The sequence below is a fragment of the Ipomoea nil genome, unplaced genomic scaffold, assembly GCF_001879475.1.
Source record: "Ipomoea nil cultivar Tokyo-kokei standard unplaced genomic scaffold, Asagao_1.1 scaffold3100, whole genome shotgun sequence".
Classification (NCBI taxonomy): domain Eukaryota; kingdom Viridiplantae; phylum Streptophyta; class Magnoliopsida; order Solanales; family Convolvulaceae; genus Ipomoea; species Ipomoea nil.
In genome coordinates this window covers 3,369,481-3,393,104 of record NW_017619528.1, presented here as the reverse complement: position 1 = coordinate 3,393,104, position 23,624 = coordinate 3,369,481, and the positions used below count along the sequence as shown (strand labels likewise).

Genomic DNA, 23,624 nt, shown 5'->3' with positions numbered 1-23,624 from the left:
CATATTCATTCACTTTACATTCTGTACAATGGTACATTATATACAGGGTACAAGATAATCAATACAATAAATTCCAGAAACCGTTTCGACCATTACAAGAATAAATACTATTAATGTCCATTAATAATATATTTGTAACACCATGATTATTATATCTATTGTTGATGTCATATATAATAGAATATATTGTTAGAATAATGTGCACTTACTCTCTAAAATAGCTTACATTTTCACTTATATATTGATCATGACCACTGCATCATCGGTAAAGTCCTTGTAAGAGTGTATTAAGGTTAGTGAAAAGGTAGAGTACTAAAACCGAAGACCCATCAAATTCTAACTTGTAGCCTTAGTCTAAGTGTACCATACACAAATAAACTAACAAGCAGGAGAAACATATGATATGATGTGAAGTAAGTAGTAGTTGATACTATCCTAGTAGCATCACCTACTAACATTTATTTCAGTTCTCTCAAAAAAAAAAAAAAAAACATTTATTTCAGTTGAAAATTAAGTTGGTTGGAGAATCAGTTGAAGTGAAGTACTGGCATGCATGTAATTAAAGTCAATAATCTTTGGTTGTAAAATTATTATGGGGTATTAGGTAGATAGCTGTTAGCTGATTGAGTTATTGAGTTTGACTAGTTGATAGTATTAGCTGATTATAGAATATATTTGGTAAATTAACTGTTAGCTGATAGCTGATTAAATGCAAAATGACTTTCTCAAAAAGCTTATCGAAAAAGCTACTTTGAGAGCTTTTTGAATTTTAGCATTTTGGAACAATAAATTGTTACAAAAAGCTAATTAATTAATTAAGCACTCATATTGATTGTTTAACCAAGTCAAACAACTAATAGTGATTAAATAAATCAAAATTGATTGATAAGTTAATTTTTCCAAAATTGCCTATATTATAATTCTAATAATGGTTGTAAATTAATTACCTTAGCTTGGGAAGAATAACATAGTAGTGCACCTCGCTCCATGAAACTATGGGTCCTTGCCCATTTCTTAACATCAATATGTACTCTCAAATTTATATAAAGTAACAAATTAAATGTGTATGTTTACTCATCATTTAAAGCTTTTTAAAGTAAAATATATACTTGAATTTGAAGTCCATTATATTCACTACGGGGCCGCCATAAAAATAATTCCACTACTGAGCATGCATCATGATGAAGATGATGAGTCCGACATTCTTTAGGGCATTCATAATTGGTCAAAAGATATATAACATAATAATTGCAAGTAAAGAAGTAGAACTATATTGATATAAATTAAAATAACTGATGGATTTAATTCCCCGGGGGTAGCCCGAATTATTAAACCCGGATAAGTATACGTACGAAATAAATAATGTGACACAGAGATATAATAAGGTCGCGGGGACCGTAGGTCGCAGGGACCGTATATTGTATTAATTATCGCTAATAAGCTATTACAAGGCTTGATTAGGACAATAAGGCTAGAAGATAGCAATTTAGGAATCTATTGTGTTGTGTAATGATCAGGTCCCTTGTTAGAACAAGAGGGAGTCCTTTTATATCAGCTCAAACTCCCCAACCGTACCCCTAGAATCGGGGTTAGTTGGATCGGCCCGCCTTGACCGCGCCCCCCCGGGACCGGGTCCAAGGCGGGCCAACTCGGCATGGCCGAGCTGCCGAGCTCGGCCTAGCCGAGTCCAGCCGACTCGGCAGGGCCGAGCTGCCGAGTCCACCATGGACCGGCCCGCCAGTGGCCGAGTCCATGGTGGTGGGCTCGGGTGTACCGAGCCCACCCGTGGCCGGACTCGGCCCAAAGCCGAGATGCCTTGGGCCGACTCGGCCACGGCCCACTTGACTGGGCCGAGGGGCTTCTCAGGTCCGTCTCTCCGGGTCGGTTCGTTCCGAGTCCAATATATCCATCACGAGTCCCCCACTCTCTTCGTTGTGATAAGTCGACAACGATAGAGAGTAGACACATTGCGAGCTAACTCCCACGCGATTGTCCCGAGTTGATAATTAGCCGACCTCCTGTGACCTCGCTCACCATGACCGAGGCACCTTGGGCCGAGCACGGGGCCCAACCACTATGCCCCGGGTCTATTCCATACTTCCTTGTTCCGCTTTCCCGGGTCGGTTTGCTCCAATCATAATATATCCATCATGAGCGAGACTTCGTCTCTTCCGCATTCCTCTTTGGCCGACTTTGGTGTGACTCGATCGCAATCGGGACTTCTTCTCTTCCGCAAGAACACTAACAAGTCTTGGACTCCCTGACATCGTGTATGAGACTTTGATTTCTGAGTTCACTTTTGGGCGAGCTCATGAGGTAGTCGTCCTCCTCTTGGGTGAGCTCATGAGGTAGCCCCTCTTGGGCCGAGGTGCCTTGTGCCGAGGAGTCTTGGGCCGAGGTTCGTTAATGAAAGAGAGTAAACACGAGTCGCACTCCATGTGTCCGAGCCCCACACGGCCGACCCCAACGTGGCCGACCCCAACGTGACCGACCCCAACGTGGCCGACCCCAACGTGGCCGACCCCAACGTGACCGACCCCAACGTGACCGACCCCAACGTGGCCGACCCCAACGTGGCCGACCCCCCAACGTGGCCGACCCCAACGTGACCGACCCCAACGTGGCCGACCCCCAACGTGGCCGACCCCAACGTGACCGACCCCAACGTGACCGACCCCAACGTGGCCGACCCCAACGTGGCCGACCCCCCAACGTGGCCGATCCCCCAACGTGGCCGACCCCAACGTGACCGACCCCAACGTGGCCGACCCCCCAACATGGCCGACCCCAACGTGACCGATCCCAACATGGCCGACCCCAACGTGGCCGACCCCAACCTCAAGGATTAGACTTGATAGCGGCTTGATTAGCGTCATCCCTTCTTTATCATATGGGTTCCGTCTTCCGCTCTACGGAGAGCATCCATGCTAGCTTGAGTACTTATGTTGAGGGGATGGCTGCTCCTGACGCCCCCGACTTGAATGGCTAGTTCTGAGTTGCTTACTTTTTGTGGCCCTTAGAGCCAAGACTGATTTCTTTTTGTGGCACTTAGAGCCGAAAACTTATGCTTGTTTTGGCTTCATGTGGAGCTTGCTCGTTTTGCTTGAACTCATTGTCCGTATGAACTTCGTATTTCTTCGATTTGATATTGCATTTTCTATCTTGTATGGACTTCTTTGTGTTTTGAAACATGTTAGAACACCTCTTGTTTGCCTTTGTGCTTCCACAAAAGAAGAGAGAACACCTTGGTAGGCCGGGGCCTAGACTCGGGGCTCGGGGCCGATTCGGGACTCGGCCGTAGCCGAGACCCTCGTGGCCGAGTTGCAAGGACTTTGTCGTGGCCGAGTGGGATCTCGGACACGTCCGAGTCTGATTTTTTTTTTATAGCCGTTCGAACCGAGTTCTTTGAACACTAGGCCCGGGGGCTCTTCCGTCATGGTTGGTGCGCGAGGCTGGACCTCGTGCCCCCTTAGGGTATGTTAGCCACGATAGTCGAGTCCTTGTCGGACTAGACCCTGGGGCTCCTCCGTCGGGGTTGGTACGCGAGGTCGGACCTCGTGCCCCCTTAGGGTATGTTAGCCACGATAGTCGAGTCCCTGTTGGACTGGACCCTGGGGCTCCTCCGTCGGGGTTGGTACGCGAGGTCGGACCTCGTGCCCCCTTAGGGTATGTTAGCCACAATAGTCGAGTCCTTGTTGGACTGGACCCTGGGGCTCCTCCGTCGGGGTTGGTACGCGAGGTCGAACCTCGTGCCCCCTTAGGGTATGTTAGCCACGATAGTCGAGTCCTTGTTCGACTGGACCCTGGGGCTCCTCCGTCGGGGTTGGTATGCGAGGTCGGACCTCGTGCCCCCTTAGGGTATGTTAGCCACGATAGTCGAGTCCTTGTTGGATTGGACCCTGGGGCTCCTCCGTCGGGGTTGGTACGTGAGGTCGGACCTCGTGCCCCCTTAGGGTATGTTCGGGGAAGTCGGGTACAAAAACTCCTTCCTTCGCGATGGGTGAACAAGAAAAGGTGTTTCTTTTTACATAACTTTATTCTGTTCATAGCAACGGAGGGGGCCTGCCGCCTCCTATGACATTATTTGCAAAACACTAATGGAGATGGCGCTAACTCCGTACGGTCGAGTTGGTCTGCGGTGGATCACTGGTAATACCTCAACAAATGCTCCGAGTTCCAAACTCTAGGTATCTCCTTCCCTTTGGGGTTCTTGAGTTTGTAGCTGCCGGGACGGACCACCGCTGCCACAATGTAGGGGCCCTCCCAGTTTGCCGCGAACTTCCCTCCGGCTTGGGGTTGGCTTGCTTCTCTCCTCCGGAGTACATAGTCCCCTACTTGGAAATAACGGGGTTGCACTCGTTTGTCGTGGTAGGACTTGGTTTGTCGCTGGTAGTTTTCAGCTCGGATAGAAGCTGCCTCTCTTCTATCATCTATCATGTGGAGGTCGGTGCTATGGCGTTCTTCGTTGGTGTCGGGGTCATATTCTTCTTCTCGCCGGGAAGGTATGACCGCCTTCGCTGGGGCTCGGGCTTCAAAGTCGTAAGCTAACGAAAACGGTGTCTCCCCGGTGGCCCTTCTGGGGGTGGTGCGGTAGGCCCATAAGATGGCATCGAGCTCCTCCACCCATGCTCCCCCTGCGGATTCAAGTTTCTTCTTCAGACCGTTTACTATAGTGCGGTTGGCATTCTCCACCTGCCCATTGGCTTGTGGATAGCAAACGGCTACTCGGCTATGGTTGATGCGCCACTCGGCGCAGAAACTCTCGAACTCTTGCGCCTCGAATTGGCGCCCGTTGTCAGTGATGAGTTGCATCGGGACCCCAAATCGACACAAAATGTCCTGGTAGACAAACTGTTTGCACCGGGCACTTGTGATGCTTGCCAGCGGCTTTGCCTCTACCCATTTGGTAAAGTAGTCGACAGCCACTATGAGGTACTTTCTTTTGCCCGACCCCATAGGCAGCGCTCCTACTATGTCCACCCCCCACCTGGAGAAGGGGATGACCGAGCTGATCGGGGTGTAGTTCGTGGCGGGTCGGTCGGGGCCGACCTGAAAGTGCTGACATGTCTCGCAACTCCTTACGTAGTCGGCACACTCTTTGGCTATTCTCGGCCAAAAGTACCCCTGCAAGATGGCTCGACGGGCCATGGTGAAGGCGCCCTGGTGGGCGGAGCAGGTCCCTTCGTGGATTTCTTCCATGACCGACCTGGCTTCGTCCGGGTACAAACAGCGGAGTAGGGCGCCGTTGTACGACCTCTTATAGAGCGTGTCCCCCATGATGACATATGTGGGGGCACGCCACTTCACTAGCTTGGCATCAACCTCATCAGGAGGTAGCGTACCTATCTGTTTGTACTCCTTGAGGTGGTCCAACCAACAGGGAGGTCGGCTCTGTATGGGTAGGACTGGGTAGAATTCCAGACTCGACCTCTCGAAGTCTTCGACTCGGGCAATTTTTGAGATGTGCTCCGGGGCCCCCTGGCTGAACTTGGACAACATGTCGGCATCCGTGTTTTGGACTCGGGGTACCTGTAGGACTTCATAGTATATTAGCTGGCCCAGGAGCTGGAGCACCACATCCCGGTACCTCCTCATCCTCTCGTCACTTGCCTCGAACTCTCCTGTGACTTGGCCCACTACCAGCCTAGAGTCACATCGGATCTTGAGCTTTTCGACCCTCATGTTTAGTGCCAGGCGGAGCCCTCCGAGGAGCGCCTCGTACTCGGCTTCGTTGTTGGACAGCTTGAAGGCAAAACGGAGGGCGTAGTAGGCTCTGAACCCCTCGGGTGTGATGAGGACGACCCACCCCCGCAGCCTTTTGGTCCCGAAGATCCGTCTGTGGACAGAGTCCACCACTCCTCGTCTTCATCTCGGACCTGCTCGGTGGCTTCCCGGGCAGTGCACTCGACTATGAAGTCGGCTAGTGCCTGCCCCTTGATGGCTGGGCGGGTCTGAAATTGTATGTTGTACTGGCTGAGCCGCATGGCCCATTTGACCAACCTGCTGGCCGACCCCGAGGCCCTCAACACCGCATCTAGGGGCTGGTTGGTAAGGACGTGAACGGGGTGGGCCTGAAAATAATGGCCGAGCTTCTTTGTGGTGATGTCTACCGCAAATATGGCTTTCTCGACGGGCGTGTACCTGATCTTCGCTCCCCATAGAGCTCGGCTCGTGTAGTACACGGGCCGTTGGACCCCGTCATCGTCCCGGACCAGCACAGAGCTGACCGCGGCCTGGGAGATGCCGAGGTACAAGTACAAGACCTCCCCCTTGACGGGTTTGGCTAGTGGGGGGAGCGACATCAGATATGTCTTGAGATTCTCGAAAGCCTTTTGGCACTCCGGAGACCACTCGAACCCCTTGGTCTTCTTGAGTACTCCAAAGAATGGCAGAGATCTTTCGGCCGACCTCGAGAGGAAACGACCGAGGGCCGCTAGTCGCCCATTGAGGCGCTGTACTTCCCGGAGACACCGTGGGGGCTCCATGTCCAGGATAGCTTTTACCTTGTCCGGGTTGGGCTCTATGCCCTTCTTGGAAACCATGTACCCCAAGAACTTCCCCCCGTGGACCCCGAAGGTGCACTTCTTGGGGTTAAGACGCAGATTGAAACGTTGCATAATTGAAAATACCTCAACTAGGTCGTCCGTGTGCAGGTTGGCTTCGGTGCTCTTCACTATCATGTCGTCCACATAAGCTTGTAGGTTGCGGCCGAGGACTTGTTTGAACACCTTGGCTACCATGCGGGTGTAGGTGGCACCCGAGTTCTTCAACCCGAAGGCCATGACCTTGTAACAGTAGACCCCTTCTGGAGTGGTGAAAGCCATCTTCTCTTCATCAGCTTCCTCCATAAAGATCTGGTGGTACCCCCTAAATGCGTCAAGGAAACTCATGAGGGCACACCTTGCTGTCTCATCCACCAGCTGGTCGATGTTGGGAAGCGGGAAGGGGTCCATGGGGCAGGCCTTGTTGAGGTCGGTGTAGTCCACGCACATCCTCCAGGTGGGCGGCTTCGGGGCGAGGACCACATTAGCCAGCCAGGTGGGGTATATGACCTCTCTGATGTGACCTATCTCCAAGAGGGTGTCGACCTCTTTTTTCACGAACTCCCTCCTGTCTGTGGAGAGGTACCTCTTCCGCTGTTGGACTGGCTTGACCGAGGGGTCCACAGCCAGCTCGTGTGTGATCACCTCGCGGCTGAGGCCCGGCATGTCTTCGGGGCCCCATGCGAAGATTTCCTTGTAGCTCCGAATCGTGTCGATGATGCGAGCTCGGAGCTCATCCGGGAGGCCGACCCCAACCTTCACGACTCGGTCGGGTCGGTTGAGATCCAGGACGACTTCCTCCGACTCGACTATGGGCTCGGCCCGAGGCCGACTCGTCTCGTCTCGTAAGGCCTTCTCGGCTATGGTGTGGACCCGGAGGTCCTTCTTGCCCATCTGGCGGCACGCCCGTAGGTAACAGCTACGACTCACCCTCTAGTCCCCCCGGGCAGTCCCGACCCCGTTCGGCGTCGGGAATTTGAGACACAGGTGCTCCATGGAAATTACGCACCTGAGGTCTTCCAGAGCAGGTCGGCCAAGTATCATGTTGTGGGCGCAGCTGATTTTTACGACCACGAACTCGACCCTCCACTTCTTGAGGTGAGGTGTGGTGCCTATCTCCACATCCAGGCTGATCGATCCCTCCGTCTCGATCGAGTTCCCCGTGAACCCAGACAGGGGGGGTCCTAACCTGCTCCAGCTGGTCCCTTGGGAGGCCGAGTTGGATGAACATGTCGTAGTACATGACATTTACCGAGCTGCCCGTGTCTACGAGCACTCGGTGCACTACTACGTTGTTGACGTCCAACTTGATCACCAGGGCATCCCGGTGTGGTAGGGGACCGTCCGGCAGGTCGTCATCGGTGAAGGTGATGGGTTCCCTCCGTAGCTTCTTCTCCCGTGGGGCTTGTGTCACCTCCCCGACGTATAGACTCCTCGCCCATTTCTTCCGTTCGGCTTGGGTTTCGCCACCCTCGGGTCCTCCAAAAATGACATAAATGGACTGCTTCTTTGGGGGCTGGGAGTCTTCTGTCGTCTTGTCGTCCTCTTCAGAGCTTTGGCCGTGCTCTCTCTTGCGGGGTGCCGGGTTGGGTGGCGCGGAGCCACCACTCCCTTTCTTCCATACGTTATCCTGGCCCTGGCCTTGGGGTTGGCTAGGCCGTTTAATGAAGTGGCCCAGGTAACCCCTCTAGATGAGCTCCTCAATTTGCTTCTTCAGGAGGATGCACTCGTCCGTGTCATGACCCTTTTGGTGATGGAACCGCCAGTACTTCTTGGGATCGCCCTTCGCCGAGATCTTCATGCACTCCTCCTTTGGGAACTCGATGATCCCCTAGTCCTCCGCGTGGGCTAGGATGACACTCACGGGGTGCGTCAGCGGGGTAAGGAAACGTGTGGGGTTCAGCCTGGGCCCCTTGGCGTAGTCGCGACGATGCTGCCGAGATGCCCTGCCGCGTTCCTCCTGGGGGACCTTGTCCTTCCGACCTCTCCCTTCTTCATGCTCCCTTTTTCTCTTCTCGGCAGCTTCGGCGTCAGCATATCTGGCCGCCCTGTCAATCAGGTCGGCATAGTTCTTTGGGGGGTACCGGATGAGATCCTGGTGGAAAGCACCCGACTTCACATTGTTCCTGAAAATTGGTATAGCCGACTTACCATCGAAGTTGGCGACTCCCATGACTTCCTTCTTCCACTTATTGAGATACTCGGCTAATGACTCCGAGCTCTTCTGTTTCAGGTCGCACAGGTCGGCAATCTGCTTCTTCCTTGGTATGCTGGTGGCGAAGTGGGACAGGAACTGCTTGGTTAGGTCCTTGAAAGTAGAGATGGATCCTCCTGGGAGGGACCCAAACCAGTCATGTGCCTGTCCGTCCAGAGTGGCAAAGAATCCCCTGCATAGGATGGCGTCGGTAGCCTCGGTAATCATCATGGCGGCCCTGTACCTGGTGAGGTGCGACCGCGGGTCTATGGTTCCCGAGTACGCTTTGACGGTGGGGAAACGGAAATCCTTAGGCAGGGGTTCCTCCATGATAGAACTCACGAACGGGGTAGACAGTATGTCGTTGGACTCTGAGGACCCGTCCCTTTCATCGAACTTCTTCTGGAGCTCGTCCATCCTTCTCCATAACTGCTCGACCTCGTCCAGGTTGGAGCTCGGGATTCGGCCGTTTGTCTCACCTGTTCGCTCCACCCGGGCGGGCTGTCCGCGTCGCGGGGAGCTCGGGTCTCACGGTCTGGGGATCTACGCGAGCCCGCCTCCTATTGCGGTCGAGCTCGGGGTCCGCGACTTGGCGACCTCCGAGTGCCCGCCGCTTGTCGTGGCGGCCTGCGGGAGCACGATTCAGCCGCTGGTGGGTCATTGGCGGCCGGCCTCGGACCCAACCTGTCCCGTGCCGACACGCGCTCGCCCAACCATTCCAGGGCGGGCCTGGTTTGGGTTGGGGCCCTTCCATCATCACCGTGCTGACGGTCTCGGCGGGAGCTTCCTCCTCATTGTCTGTCCGTCGGGCGGGGGGAGTTGACTTCTCCTTGTGTGGCCCGTGCCGGAGGCGGCACGGCGCCCGGCCCGCTGCGCCCCCGGGAGAGAGGTGGAGGCGGTATGGCGCTCGGCGGCACGCCCCCTTGGGTGGCGCCTAGGTCGGCTTGTTCCTCTGCCCGGAGGCCCGCCGCAACACGGGCCAGTGCCGTGGAGGCTTGTTCGAAGACCGCCACCCCCTCCTGGATGAGGGCGCGAGTTGGAGCGGTAGCGGGAGCTGTAGCAGCGGCAGCCACGGGGGGTGGTGCACCACTGCTGCGGTGGTTGGTGAGCTGGGCCCTCAGGTCTCCTCCCGACCTATTGGAGGCGGCCGGTTGGACGCTGGGGGCCCTGTTGGGGCCGTTCCCGTTTGCGACGAGCTGGGTGCCGCGGGAACCGTTGGTGTGGCGAGAGTTGGATCTCGATCTCGTCATCGCTGTGGATGAATGATAATGGGGAGAGCGCTCAAGCTTGTACAGCAGCTCTCAATAAGAGCACCAATGATGGATTTAATTCCCCGGGGGTAGCCCGAATTATTAAACCCGGATAAGTATACGTACGAAATAAATAATGTGACACAGAGATATAATAAGGTCGCGGGGACCGTAGGTCGCAGGGACCGTATATTGTATTAATTATCACTAATAAGCTATTACAAGGCTTGATTATGACAATAAGGCTAGAAGATAGCAATTTAGGAATCTATTGTGTTGTGTAATGATCAGGTCCCTTGTTAGGACAAGAGAGAGTCCTTTTATATCAGCTCAAACTCCCCAACCGTACCCCTAGAATCGGGGTTAGTTGGATCGGCCCGCCTTGACCGCGCCCCCCCGGGACCGAGTCCAAGGCGGGCCAACTTGGCATGGCCGAGCTGCCGAGCTCGGCCTAGCCGAGTCCAGCCGACTCGGCAGGGCCGAGCTGCCGAGTCCACCATTGACCGACCCGCCAGTGGCCGAGTCCATGGTGGTGGGCTCGGGTGTACCGAGCCCACCCGTGGCCGGACTCCGCCCAAGGCCGAGATGCCTTGGGCCAACTCGGCCACGGCCCACTTGACTGGGCCGAGGGGCTTCTCGGGTCCGTCTCTCCGGGTCGGTTCGTTCCGAGTCCAATATATCCATCAATAACAAAAATAAATCAAGAACACAATATAATGAGATATTTAGTTAAATAAAAAAATTTAGTGATAATTTTGTACATATGTAAAAGTTTCACTACATTATTTAGGAAAAAATAACATTATTTTAGAGAAAAACAACACTATTTTGGTGAAAAATAGCATCATTTTAGAGCAAACCTTAAATAAAAGATGTAGTGCAATTTTTTGTAAATATGTAGAAGTTTTTCATGTATGTATATATATATATATATATATATATATATATATATATATATATATATATATATATATATATCCATCTTGGGTCATTTGGTGGCTGGGATTTATCTCATATTTTGTGATTATGTTTCTTAATTTTATTTTATGACTTTTGCAGCGATTTTTTTAGTGGTTGGGGTTTTTATGTTTCATTCCATTGTCTTTTCTCCATCTTGCTTGGGTTGTTTTCTTCTTTTGTGTTTCTTTTTCCAACCATGGACTATGCAAGTTGGTTTCATGTTTTTAATCGTCTATCGTTTGAGTATAATATTGTCTACTTTGTGATTGAATTATGTGGATTTTTCGTAGGTGGCATGCAATGTACTTGATGGGGTCATTGGGCTTGGGGCCAATGTCAATTTTCAACTAGGGAGGGGAAGCCCGAGTGTTAGTTAGGTTTGGAAATAATTGGAGCCCAAGGACACTGTTTTTAGGGCTTAAATTGGGTCGAGAAATAAAGTTGGGGGCCAAAAGTATGGTAAGACATAAAGTATAGGGGTCAGAGCGCAAAGACTGATTGGATGGGGTGTGAAGTGGAGAATGGGAGAAAGTTTGTAGGCCAGCGTGTGGTAAGATATAAAGTATAGGGAGTCATAGCACAAAGTTTACGAAAGGGACTAATGTCGCGTTGACAACGCGGTATGTAGTAGAATTTAGGAAAACAAATGGCAAGAAGGAGTAGTTTGCTTGGGCCGTGGGGGGCGCCAACTGGCAACTCCGGCATCGAATCTTGGTTCATCGACGAGTGGCGGTCCCAGTGGGGGCAAAGCGGACCATTGTTAGTTGGTCGCCGGACCACTCTCGAGTCCATGCCCTTGGGGCCTTTACGCCCCCTTGTGGGCTTGCCTTGGCCATCCGTCGACTATTGGAGGGCCTCAACTTTGTTTAGCTAGCTAGGGCTGATCACCCAGTTGGTCGACGGGCTTTTCAATAGAAGAGGCAACCGCTCGGACAGGCTGCGTGGGCGAGCCACACAGTGAGGTAGTAGGGTGGGGGTACATGCGCAGTCTTCGGGCGGTTGGCGGGGACCCCTAACATGCTTTGCGACGTAGAGCGCAAGAAAATGTTTGGCTGGAAAACACGACACCTTGTGGGGCACACGTATGGCAGAGGAATACGGAGCATTGTGGTCCATGCACCTATCCACGACATGTGGCCTTGGTTGTAGTATTAAAAGTGGGAGTGGTGTTTGTTCCAGAAACTATCAACTATTCTTCTTTCTTAACTTTTTCTTCAGTCAATGGCGCAGTATGTAAGCTGTCTTCTACAGTCCACTAGTTAGGAATAGTGTAGTCCACCCATGTGGTTGGGCTTGGTAGTTAGGCCCCTTTGGCCAAATTTATCCCTTTGTTTATTCAGTACAATTGTAACTCATTTATACTATTTTAAGGGTATTGGGCCAAATCAACCCAAAGCGATTTGGAGCTGCGATTGCTGGTTGTGCAACCCAGTATTGTGATTTGTGCATTGTAAGTTGGTGAGATGCGCATTAGTGCACTTAGTGTGGTGCATCGTTGGACATTGGAATGTCCATTGTAGATTATTTTTGGCGGTGTTTGAATGCACAATCAGAGAGTTATTGGTGCATGACACTCGGTATAAGAATACACAACATTCTGTATAGGTATTTGTTTAATATTTTAAAGGTATTTGTTTCCTTAATCTGTGTGATTTGTTCCTTTTAATCCCAGTCGTGCATCATTCATATTTAATGGTCTAAATTAGTCCTCATATCCTCACCTAAGAATGAGTCTTCATGTGAACCGGACCCTATATATATATATATATATATATATATATATATATATATATATATATATATATATATATATATATATATATACACTATACTATACTATACTATACTATACTATACTAATAAGAGCCCAAGAGAGTTAGGCCTATAATGGGTAGAAAAAATGACGGTCAAATTTTTTAATCAAATAAATTGCTCAGATTGATCATATTTTAATTTATCCTTGAGATTTCCTAATTTGTCCTTAATGAATATGATTATCCGTTAACTTTTCCGTTAAATATTATCTTTTTTGTTAATTTCTGTTAGTTCACCGTTAACTTACTCATTTATTTCAATAAGAAAGGTCTTAGGTTCGAACCCCATCTCAATCAAAGTTGGCATAATTAGTACTCTATTTTTCTCTTATTAAATTAAATAATAATTTTGTAGCTACAACAAAAAATAATACATATGCATTTCTTTAATTTATAATTATGTGTCCACAATGTGTTTTTATTCATAAAAATTATTCATTATCAATAAATTAAATAACAAAAACAAATTCATTAGTTATATTGTCTTTATTCATTATCAATAAATTAATTAAGATAAGTAATTTTATTAGTTATATTGTCTTTATTTTTCTCCAATGTAAAAATTCTTTACATTCAAATTCATGAATTGCATTAAAAAAAAATTCATCAATTGATTATATTCACTACATTGTCTATTATCTTTTTTTGTGCACTATTTTTTTTAATTAAATATCAAAGTTATAATAATACAAAATAATGTTATATATTTATTTACCAAGTATTTTATTAATAGCATGAAAAAATAAAAAAAAATATATATATAATTAATAAAGCCAATCATATTGACTACTTGAAGGATTTGTTGATAAAGTGAGTATTAAAATTACACAACAAATTGAAGTTAAAACTATTTCGCAATGTCCTTGTTTGACAATCAGCAATTAGAGGTTAGCGTTAGCGGATTATATTAGTGGATTTGACAAGCGAATTATATCAACGGTTGGTAAAAAGATATTTTAAAAAATTAGCTGTTTAGATTAACATGTAAAATGACCTAAGGGTATACATATATTTAATAATAATAATAATAATAATAATAATAATAATAATAATAATAATAATAATAATAATAATAACAATTGTTTTAAAAAATAAAAAAATAAAAAAATATACATTAAGTCAATCATATTAACTACATGGGGGATTTATTGACAAAAAGAGTATTCAAATCACACAACAAATTGAAGTGTGAAACTAACTCGCAATGTCCTTGTTTGGTAATCAGTACTTAACTCTTCAATATTAGTATATATTTAATATTTTATACCCTAATTTTTATTTGCTCTCTATTATGTCCCTATTTGGTTTCAACCATACCTATACAATTATTTTATTGACAATTATAATCAATCTTGACTATATTATCTTACATTTGTAAACTTAGAATTACCTATTTAAATACGCAAATTAGACATTCAATTATTTATGCATGAAAAATTCTAATTTAATATTGCCTTGATACACTTTAAAGTACTTATTTTAAAAAAAATATTGGGCATTATCCCAATCGCGCAATGCGTGTAAAAAACTAGTATATATATATATATATATATATATATATATAGAATCGCACTCAGGTGCGAATGCTTCGCCCAGGCGCGAAATAGGAATGAATTCTGTTCGTCCACGTGTCCAGATCTAATGGATGAGAAACACTGATTTTTTTAAAAAATGCGGTGGCATTTTCGTAAATAATTGAACATCGAAGTGCAAGTAAAATGTATTACAAGTGCATGTAAAATGTATTATAGGTGCAAGTAAAAATTTACATTGAGCATCAATACTTAGTTGCACCTATAGTTCTAAGTAGTTGCACATATAGTTATAAGTAGTTGCACCTAGGTGTATGAATGTTTGCGAGTGGTTTTCAGGGGTATTACTACCCGCTGAACTCAGATCAATGAATGTTAACAAGGCGAAATTACATGCACTTATAGGTGAAAGTAGGTGCACCTATAGTTATTACTAGTTGCACCTATAGTTATAAATAGTTGCACATATAGTTATAAGCACACCCAGGTGCATGAATGTTTGCAGAAAGTGAATGCTAACAAGGCAAAATTACATGCACTTATAGGTGAAAGTAGGTGCACCTATAGTTATAAGTAGTTGCACCTATAGTTATAAATAGTTGCACATATAGTTATCAGCACACCCAGGTGCATGAATGGTTGCGGAAAGTGAATGCTAACAAGACAAAATTACATGCACTTCGATGTTCAATTATATATATATATATATATATATATATATATATATATATATATATATATATATATAGGGATGCACTCAGGTGCGAATAAGTGCTCAGGAGGGAAATGCGAACGAATCAGCGCGCGACACGTGTCCAGATCTAATAACTTAAAAAAAACGCGGTGGCATTTTCGTAAATAATTGAACATCGAAGTGCAAGTAAAATCACTTATAAGTGCACCTATTTTCACCTATAAGTGCATGTAATTTTGTCTTGTTAGCATTCACTTTCCGCAACCATTCATGCACTTGGGTGTGCTTATAACTATATGTGCAACTATTTACAACTATAGGTGCAACTACTTATAACTATGTGTGCACCTACTTTCACCTATAAGTGCATGTAATTTTATCTTGTTAACATTCATTGATCTGAGTTCAGCGGGTAGTAATACTCCTAAAAATCACTCGCAAACATTCATACACCTAGATGCAACTACTTATACCTATGTGTGCAACTACTTAGAACTATAGGTGCAACTACTTAAAACTATAAGTGCAACTACTTAGAACTATAGGTGCAACTACTTAGAACTATAAGTGCAACTAAGTATTGATGCTCAGTGTAAATTTTTACTTGCACCTATAATACATTTTACATGCACTTGTAATACATTTTACTTGCACTTCGATGTTCAATTATTTACGAAAATGCCACCGCGTTTTTTTAAAAATCAGTGTTTCTCATCCATTAGATCTGGACACGTGGATGAACAGAATCCATTCCTATTTCGCGCCTGGGCGAGCCGTTCGCACCCGAGTGCAACTCTCTCTCTCTCTCTCTCTATATATATATATATATATATATATATATATATATATATATATATATATATATATATATATATAATCTAATTATAGTTATAACATTAATTTTTTTCCAAAGTTGGTGTGTGGATAAAATTGTAAACACCTAGGGGGCGTTTGGTTCAAGGGATCTCAGATTACCCTGGTAATCTAAGAAAGGTAATGTGAGATTACATTGTTTGGTTCAAGTAATCTGAAATTGAAGGTAATAAAACATGCCTGCCACGTAAGATTTGAGGGTATCTTTGAGGTAATGTGATTACCTAATTTTTTTTAGGTAATGTGATATTACTTTTCAATATTTCACATTTGCCCTCACTCTCTCACTCATACTTCATGTTTTTTATTGGTCAATAGACAATTACGCAGCACACCATTGACAAACCCATCAGTACTTCCCTTCTCCGATCCTTATCTTAACTACATGTTGCATGTTTAATTTTTTTTGCAAGTTTTAATTTTTTTTTGCCTGTTATTAAGTAATAATAATAATAATAATAATAATAATAATAATAATAATAATAATAATAATAATAATTATTATTATTATTATTATTATTATTATTGGAAAAAAAGAGACTTAGCTTGCTCATTTTCTTTGAGGGCATTTAGGTAATTGATGTAACATAACTTAAAATATAACCTCCAACCAAACAAGTTAATATTATATTCCTAAAACTTAACCAAACACATCAGGTAATCTTACATTCCCTTAATCTCACATTACCTTCCCAGAGGTAATCCTATTACCTGGGGTAATCCAAGATTCCGTGAACCAAACGTCCCCCTAATATATTAACCCATGAATAAATAAACTCATTTCAAATATAAAATTTAATTTAGATTTGGAGTATTAATGTAGATAATTCATGAATAATATCCTCGCATTGATTTATTAGCATATTTGATTGAAGGGTCAGTGCTGTCATTTAAGAAAGACAAAAATTTACGTTGTTGGCAAACGAAAAAAAAAAAAAAATAAAAAAAATAAAAACGGAAGAAAAAGCAGGAGAGAGGAAGAACGGCGCTGTGTCTGTCCTTTCCCGATAAGTCCCGTGATTCGCCCGAATGCCCATTTCATTTCATTTCTTTTATCCCTAAACCTTAGGGCTTTGATTCTCTCTCTCTCCTTTCTCTCTTTAGAATTTTAAACAAGTTTTCAAGAAAATTCACCTGAATTCTTGGCTTTACAGCTCCATTAAAATTGTTTCATTCTTGTTTTGTTTGTTGTGGTTGGGCCTTTTGAATTTAAGCTGCCGGACATGGTAGTGAGTCACTGAGAGAGTATCGTCGGAGTTGGCAAAGTACTAAGATAAGGAAGCAACAACATTGCCGGAATTTCGGGTACCCATTCTTAATTTCTCCGAGCTCGACTAGCCCCACTGAAACCCTCCTCAGCTCCTTCGATCTATATAGTATATATCTTCATCGCCCAAATTTTCATTTCCTGCGAAACCCATTTCTTTTTTTTGTCTGGTGATACCATTGTCCTAAAAACTCGTAAAAAAATGCAAGCTTTTTTTGTTGCCATTATAAGAAAAAGTGATGTTTAATTAGCAAGAATTTATGTTGTTGTTTGTGTGTATTCTGTGTTAATGGGTGTTGTTGAATGTCTGGCAGGAGCTGATCCGGACAAGGTTTGAGTTGATGGGAGGGGAGAAATCACAGATCGAACAGTTAAGGATTTGACTTTTGTCATCTAACTAAAACGACGAGGTTAACACTAGCTACAACCTTCTTGCGGTCTGTGGGTACAGCCACACACAAACACAAAAAACATGATTTATTTATTCATTTTTTTTATACAATAATACCAATGTTAGATTTAAAATCCCAGAATATCTACACAGTTGCAATTTTTATTTTTTATTTTTTATTTTTGTGGTTGGTCATTATCTTTGTGTTGAGCAATAAGGTCTGCATTTTCTAGGGTCAGCAAGGCTTTAATTACAGGAAAAAAAAAAAAAAGTAAACTCTCTCTCCATAGCCCTCACTCAAAAAGCCTTCTTTCTTGCCTTTTTCAGATCAAGCCATGCCGCTTAGCTTTTCTCTTCAGCCCGCCCACCCACCCACCCCAAAAGCTTAATTAAATCTCAAAGCTTCAGATCAAAGGTGGCCTGCAATTTCTATGGGTAAGCTAAGAAAAATGAGATCTTTATTATATTATGAGATGATTATTAGTAGTAGTAGTAAGTAGGTTATTTATTAGGTGATGTTTAGTTATTAATTACCTCAATAATGATAGTGATAATGATGCCTGTGTTGTTTTAATTGCTTCTGAAAATATTTTCACTTTCTGGGTTTTGTGTTCACAGAAGCTAAAAGAGAAAAGAGGATGAGGAAGAGGAGCTCGTAATAAAAGAGTTTCAGAGAGGTTTTGAAAGCAGTGTCGCCAGGAAAGAGAAAAGCTTTTGCCTTTCTTTCTTTCTTTCTTTCTTTCTCGTCTTCTCTCCTCTCTTGTGTTCTGACATTTCAACGGGTCCTGAACGTGATATATCAATCCAATCAATCAATCCCACAAAACAAAAGTACTCCTTTTTCACCTATACGTATATGGGGTTTTGTATGTATACACCACAAACCAAAGTACTACTCTACCTGCGTTGCGTAATCATCATCAATGCAAAGGACACCCAAAACCCACATCTATAAACACTCCACACCCCCTTCCCACCCCCACTACCTTACCCACAGTTTTTTTTTGTTTCTCTCTCTCTCTGTATCTCTGTGTAGCTGAGCCCTAGTTTGGATTCTTGAAACCCAGGGTACAAAGTGTAATATCACACTAGTGTAATTAAAGAGAGGTTTTGAGAAAGGTATGAAAGTGGTATGGAGATGGAGGAGATTGAAGCTCATCAGGGGTGTAGTAAGTTCCAAAGAATCGGAAATGGGAATGGGAGGATGGTGTCGTCGGGCAAGATAGCCCACAACGGAGATGAGGATGAAGACGACGGAGAGCTGAAGAGGAGCAACGGCGGCGGAAGAGGAGGATTGAATATTGGGAGTGGCCATGGCGGCGTTGGTGTTGGGAGCCTGTGCGGGTGGCCTTCGTCTGGTCGGATTGTGCGGGTTTCTCGAGCTTCCGGCGGGAAAGATAGGCACAGTAAGGTACTGACATCAAAGGGGCTGAGGGACCGGCGTGTTCGCCTCTCCGTCAACACCGCCATACAGTTCTACGATTTACAGGACCGTCTCGGGTACGATCAGCCCAGCAAGGCGGTGGAGTGGCTGTTGAAGGCGGCGGCTCCCTCCATAGCCGACCTTCCTTCTTTGAACCCTCCCTTCACGGAGCTGAGCGACGAGCGGAGGTCCAGCGCCGCCGGCCTGCAAGAACAAGAACAGGCTGACATTGAAATGGAAGGAGATCAGAATATGATGCTGTTATCCAAGTCTTGTAGTAGCACCTCGGAGACCAGCAAGGGCTCCGGCGGGGGGCTCTCGCTTTCCCGGTCGGAGGGTCGGATCAAGGCCCGGGAGCGTGCTCGCGAGCGGACAGCCGAGAAGGAGAAGGAGAAGGAAAATAATGAGACCTCCGGCCACCACAACCACGGTGTCTCCGCCCATCCCCACCACCACAATTTGAACCCAATTTCTTCCTCGTCTTTCACTGAGCTGTTGACCGGAACCACCAGTCCTGCGGCGGCCCAAACCAGAGGAGGAGGAGACACAAATTTCTTTGCTAAATCTCCCACTCCCATGGATTATTTCACTAGCGGCCTGCTATGCCAAACCTCCACCCGCCCAATGGATCATCACCACTCTTCTTCCTCGGCCTTTCCTGGGAACATTATTCATATGACCAATCCTCTAGCTTCGGTGTCTTCCCCGTTGTTCAATATGGGTGGTGGGGAGCTTCCAATTCAGCCCTTCTCCTTCGTTTCAGACCATTTAGCCCCTGCCGGAAATAATGGCAATGGCCAACAAAACAACAACGAGTACAACCTAAGCTTCAGCATTTCGCCGTCTTCTTCATCTTCCGGCCTTCCTGCCGGTCTTAATAGGGGGACCCTTCAGTCCAATTCTTCTTCCCCGTCTCTCCTGCCTCACTTCCAGAGGTTTCCTCCCTTAGACGGATCGTCACCGGGTTTCTTCACCCTCTCCACCGCCGACAACCACCACCACCACTTTCTGCCCCGATTCGACGCCCGTTTGCAGCTCTACTACGGGGACACCCACACCGCCGCCGCCGCTCGCCCCTCTTCTGACCACAAGGGAAAAGGAAAGAATTGATTTTCATTCAACTTTCACTTCCTCTCAACCCCCCATCTTCAAACCTGGTAAGCTCTTCATTTTCTTTTCTTTTTTCTTTTCTTTTTTGGTTGATAATATTCTTGCCATGTTTTCAAATTTCAAGAAACTTTTTTGGGTTTACGTGTTGCAGTACCTTGAAATGGTTCTTGATTCTTGGTTTCACCAAAAGTGGAGTCTAATGCTATACTGTTGCCTTTATGGATACCTGGGAATAGGGATTGGCTTGCTGTCTCTTTGTTTGTTTCCTTCTTTGAATTGGTTCCCTTCTTCCTAGCATGTCTATGGCCCCTGCCCACACTAGCCAGGTGTTAATTACTTACAGGATTAAACCCCACTTTAACAATGCCAGACCCTAAACCTAAATCATCCTAGCTCCCTTCATTCCCTTTTTTTTCAAATCCCAATTCTGTTTTTGTGTCTCCATGACAGTCTAAAATGGGGCTCAATAAATCTGCCCTAACATCCAAATTGGGTCTAAAGTAGTGTTGATCCATTCATGGGGTAAATAGATGTTAAAAAGATATAATAATAAGTTTTCTTTTTTATGATCAACTTATACCCCGGGTAGTTTGTTTGTCGCCTACCTTAAATGTTATGACTGGAGGCGCCGTGAAGTCTAGATTTGGATCCCTTGTGCGTACATGAAAACTAGGATCTGACTATTGGGCTGATTGCGCGACTCGCAATTTACCTCGGCAGTTGGCTCTAAAGGCGGGGTCCTGTGGCCTGTGGGTTTAAGATTAGCCCGGCGAAGTTAGAAAAAAAAATGGGCTAGGGCTAAGTTTTTAGTCATATGAGAAGATATAAAAAGATGAACTTTGAGGAAAAAATAAAAACATGTTTGGCCTATTGTGCACCCTGTTTTGAACTTTATTAACTAATATACTTAGATGGGAATATAGGTCTAAATGAAAAAGAATCTTATGAGCAGTCAGATCTTGTTAAACAATATCTATTGCTAGCTAATCATTTCTTAAAATATGATATATGAAATGATCCTTAGAATTGTTTAGGTCTTCATAAGATCTCAAAAGATCCTGGTGATGTCTCTTTAATGTTATTTGTTGTCTGTCTTGAACTGGAAACACTCTCATTTTACATGGTATTTCTGTTTTTATATTTCTATATATATCCTTCAAAATGGTTTGTTTTTCAAGAAAAGTAATCATATGTAATTTTTGTATGAAGAAATCTAGAGTAAGTTTCTGAGATATCATGGGCACATACCTAAGTTGTCTTATAGAACTCTTGAGTTCTTTATAAAGAAGTTTATATAAGAAATGGAAGGAATTGTAATTTACATCAATCTTTCTAGTCTTAGTTATCAATAGATGCTAGTGGATTAGATTTTTGGAGTATAATGGCCCGGTGAGTTAGATGCGTGTAAGGAGGTGTTTGGCAATGATCTGATATCTAAAAGCATCCTTATCAGTTGGAGATATTAGAGGGAGAATGTAAGAGTGAGTAGGAAAGAGAATAATGTGGGAGGGGAGAGAAAAAAAAAATCAAAACTGATTTTATAAAAAAAAAATATAAAAAATAAGCATGTCCATTTCTCTATTGGTTCTCTCTCCTCCGTCATTAATTCTTTTTCTTGGGCAGAGTAATATCCCAACATTTGCAGATGCTCCCCACCCCTTCTCTCTCTTGATTCTCTCTTTGCCACCATGGCATTTTAGCCTCAAAAGTAGTGAATTCTCCCCCCTTTCTCCTCTGATGTAGATGTTTTAATAGTTGATAGCTGATTGTGTTAGTCGGATCAGATTTATAAATACTTCTTTCGTGTATAGTTTTAACATAACATTTTATATACACTATTTAATTTATTACTCAAATGGTCAAATTAAACCAATTTTTTTTTTTGTTTATTTTTCTTTTAACATTTTTTTTAATTTTTAAATTTAACTTTTTGTATTTAATAAAACTTTTAAAATAATTTTTAAATATATAAATTTTACTCTGTATTTGGTAATACTAAATCAACTCATACAAAGAATTATCAATTTTTCATTCTTTTGATAATGTTGTTTATCAGCATGTTAGGAGATGTAGTATATGTTCTAGTTAAAGGCTATTGGTTCTTAGGTTGGTCTAGAGCCATTGGAATTCCTCCCTACCTCCTTGTATTTGTGACTTTTTTTTAAAAAAAAAACATTCCTGCTTAATTGTATTTGTTGTTTTAAAAAAGAAAAAAAAAAGTTTTTGTCAACTAAACTAAGAAACATCAAATGATCTAACTTGCAATGTTAATGTACACACCTACATATATGTATGTGTGTGCTTATTTATGTATATATATAGTGAATATTAGTGTAGAGGTAAATATATGTGTGCTTTATTAATTTTGACATTATTTACAAAACGATTAATGGGCATTAAGATAGATACTTGTGGCCCACACGGGCTTAACTCATTGGTTCAGTAGGTAGTATTTGGGAGTAGCGACAATGTGGGGATTATGTCCAAAGTGGACAGATCCATCCTTGTGTGCGACAGCATTTAGCCCCAAATACTCTGTTCTCTGTTGGGTTGGTGTGTGGGGCCCCTTGAGGAGAAGATAGATACTTGTGGGTTGGAGTTAGGATAAGCAATCAGTTTAATAAGGTGAGTTGAGCAATAAATGTGGAGGGTTTTGATCCAAAGTTAAAAATTAGGAAAGAATGGTTCCAAAACCAAATAAAGGTATTGAAAGAAAGCAAAATTTCTTTATTCTCATAATGATAAGTCAGCAATAATATTCACTTTAAAGTATTGTAATAGTAGACTTCAAATCATTTTAATTAACTTTTTCCTACTTTCATCATTATTATGTTGCTCATTTTATAAGCATAGGAAACTTAACTTTTTATCTGCTTTTTGATATAATTGGCTTGCAAGAACTAGCAAAGCAATATTTTTATGAAATAATAAAAATCCTGGTGGAAAATAGCATAATATATAACAAATCTCTCCCTTTTTTTCCTCATGATAAGCTGCTGCATAACAACATAAGATTCCTTGTCTGCATATAACAACAACGTAACTGTTGAGGAGGAAATGGCAGGCAACCTTAGCATAAAACCATATATGATGCATAAACAAATGATGTTTATTTCATTAAAGATTGTGTTTTTCTGATACATTGAAGCAAATTAAATTAAATTAAATTAAAGTTGTTGGTTCATTGATGCAGGTAAGTGAAGATGGAAGTGGGAACTAATGTGAAGAAGCTTTCTGGTTTCCCCTTGTGAAGTTGCGGCGCTTATTGTAATGGTAATGGTAATGGTAATTGTGAGATGGGATTTTATCCTCCATTACAAAGTATAAATTATTGTGAGGCACCCAAAAATATAATATTCCCAGGCAGGCATCCATGCATTTTGGTGCTTTTATGATGGCTGGTGCCCAGTAGCAGTCCGGTTTGTTATTTTTGATGAGATAATAGAGATCAGATGATATGTTTGTTGATTGAAACATTATTATCCCTTCCCCTCCCAGATTTTGATTTGTGTGTTAGTTTCGATCTAAGTGTGCATAACCAACCGCCATCAGTTGAATCATCATCATATCATAT

At 44.1% G+C, this 23,624-nt stretch overlaps 1 protein-coding gene and 1 long non-coding RNA gene across 4 annotated transcripts; both read left to right on the top strand.

Annotated features, from left to right (window-relative positions):
* The first annotated feature begins 663 nt into the window (after nt 1-663).
* LOC109166527 lies at nt 664-20,806 on the top strand. Its single transcript, XR_002051674.1, has 3 exons — nt 664-678; nt 14,698-14,703; nt 20,246-20,806. It is a non-coding gene; the product is annotated as an uncharacterized LOC109166527 (long non-coding RNA).
* LOC109166526 (transcription factor TCP2) lies at nt 16,847-23,624 on the top strand. 3 transcript variants are annotated; one of them, XM_019315467.1, is made up of 5 exons: nt 16,894-17,164; nt 17,441-17,536; nt 17,845-17,952; nt 18,136-20,097; nt 23,244-23,624. In XM_019315467.1, exon 4 carries the CDS (start codon nt 18,650-18,652, stop codon nt 20,048-20,050), a length of 1,401 nt encoding a protein of 466 aa, XP_019171012.1. In that variant the 5' UTR covers nt 16,894-17,164; nt 17,441-17,536; nt 17,845-17,952; nt 18,136-18,649; the 3' UTR covers nt 20,051-20,097; nt 23,244-23,624. The 3 variants fall into 3 exon arrangements, 2 of the variants coding, with proteins under 2 accessions (XP_019171012.1, XP_019171013.1); XM_019315468.1 differs by having other exon boundaries at nt 16,894-17,235; XR_002051673.1 differs by lacking the exons at nt 17,845-17,952; nt 23,244-23,624 and having other exon boundaries at nt 16,847-17,164; nt 18,136-18,516.

Excerpts from the sequence above, each read along its gene's own strand:
- LOC109166526 (XM_019315467.1), top strand. The coding sequence starts at position 18,650 with ATGGAGATGGAGGAGATTGAAGCTCATCAGGGGTGTAGTAAGTTCCAA.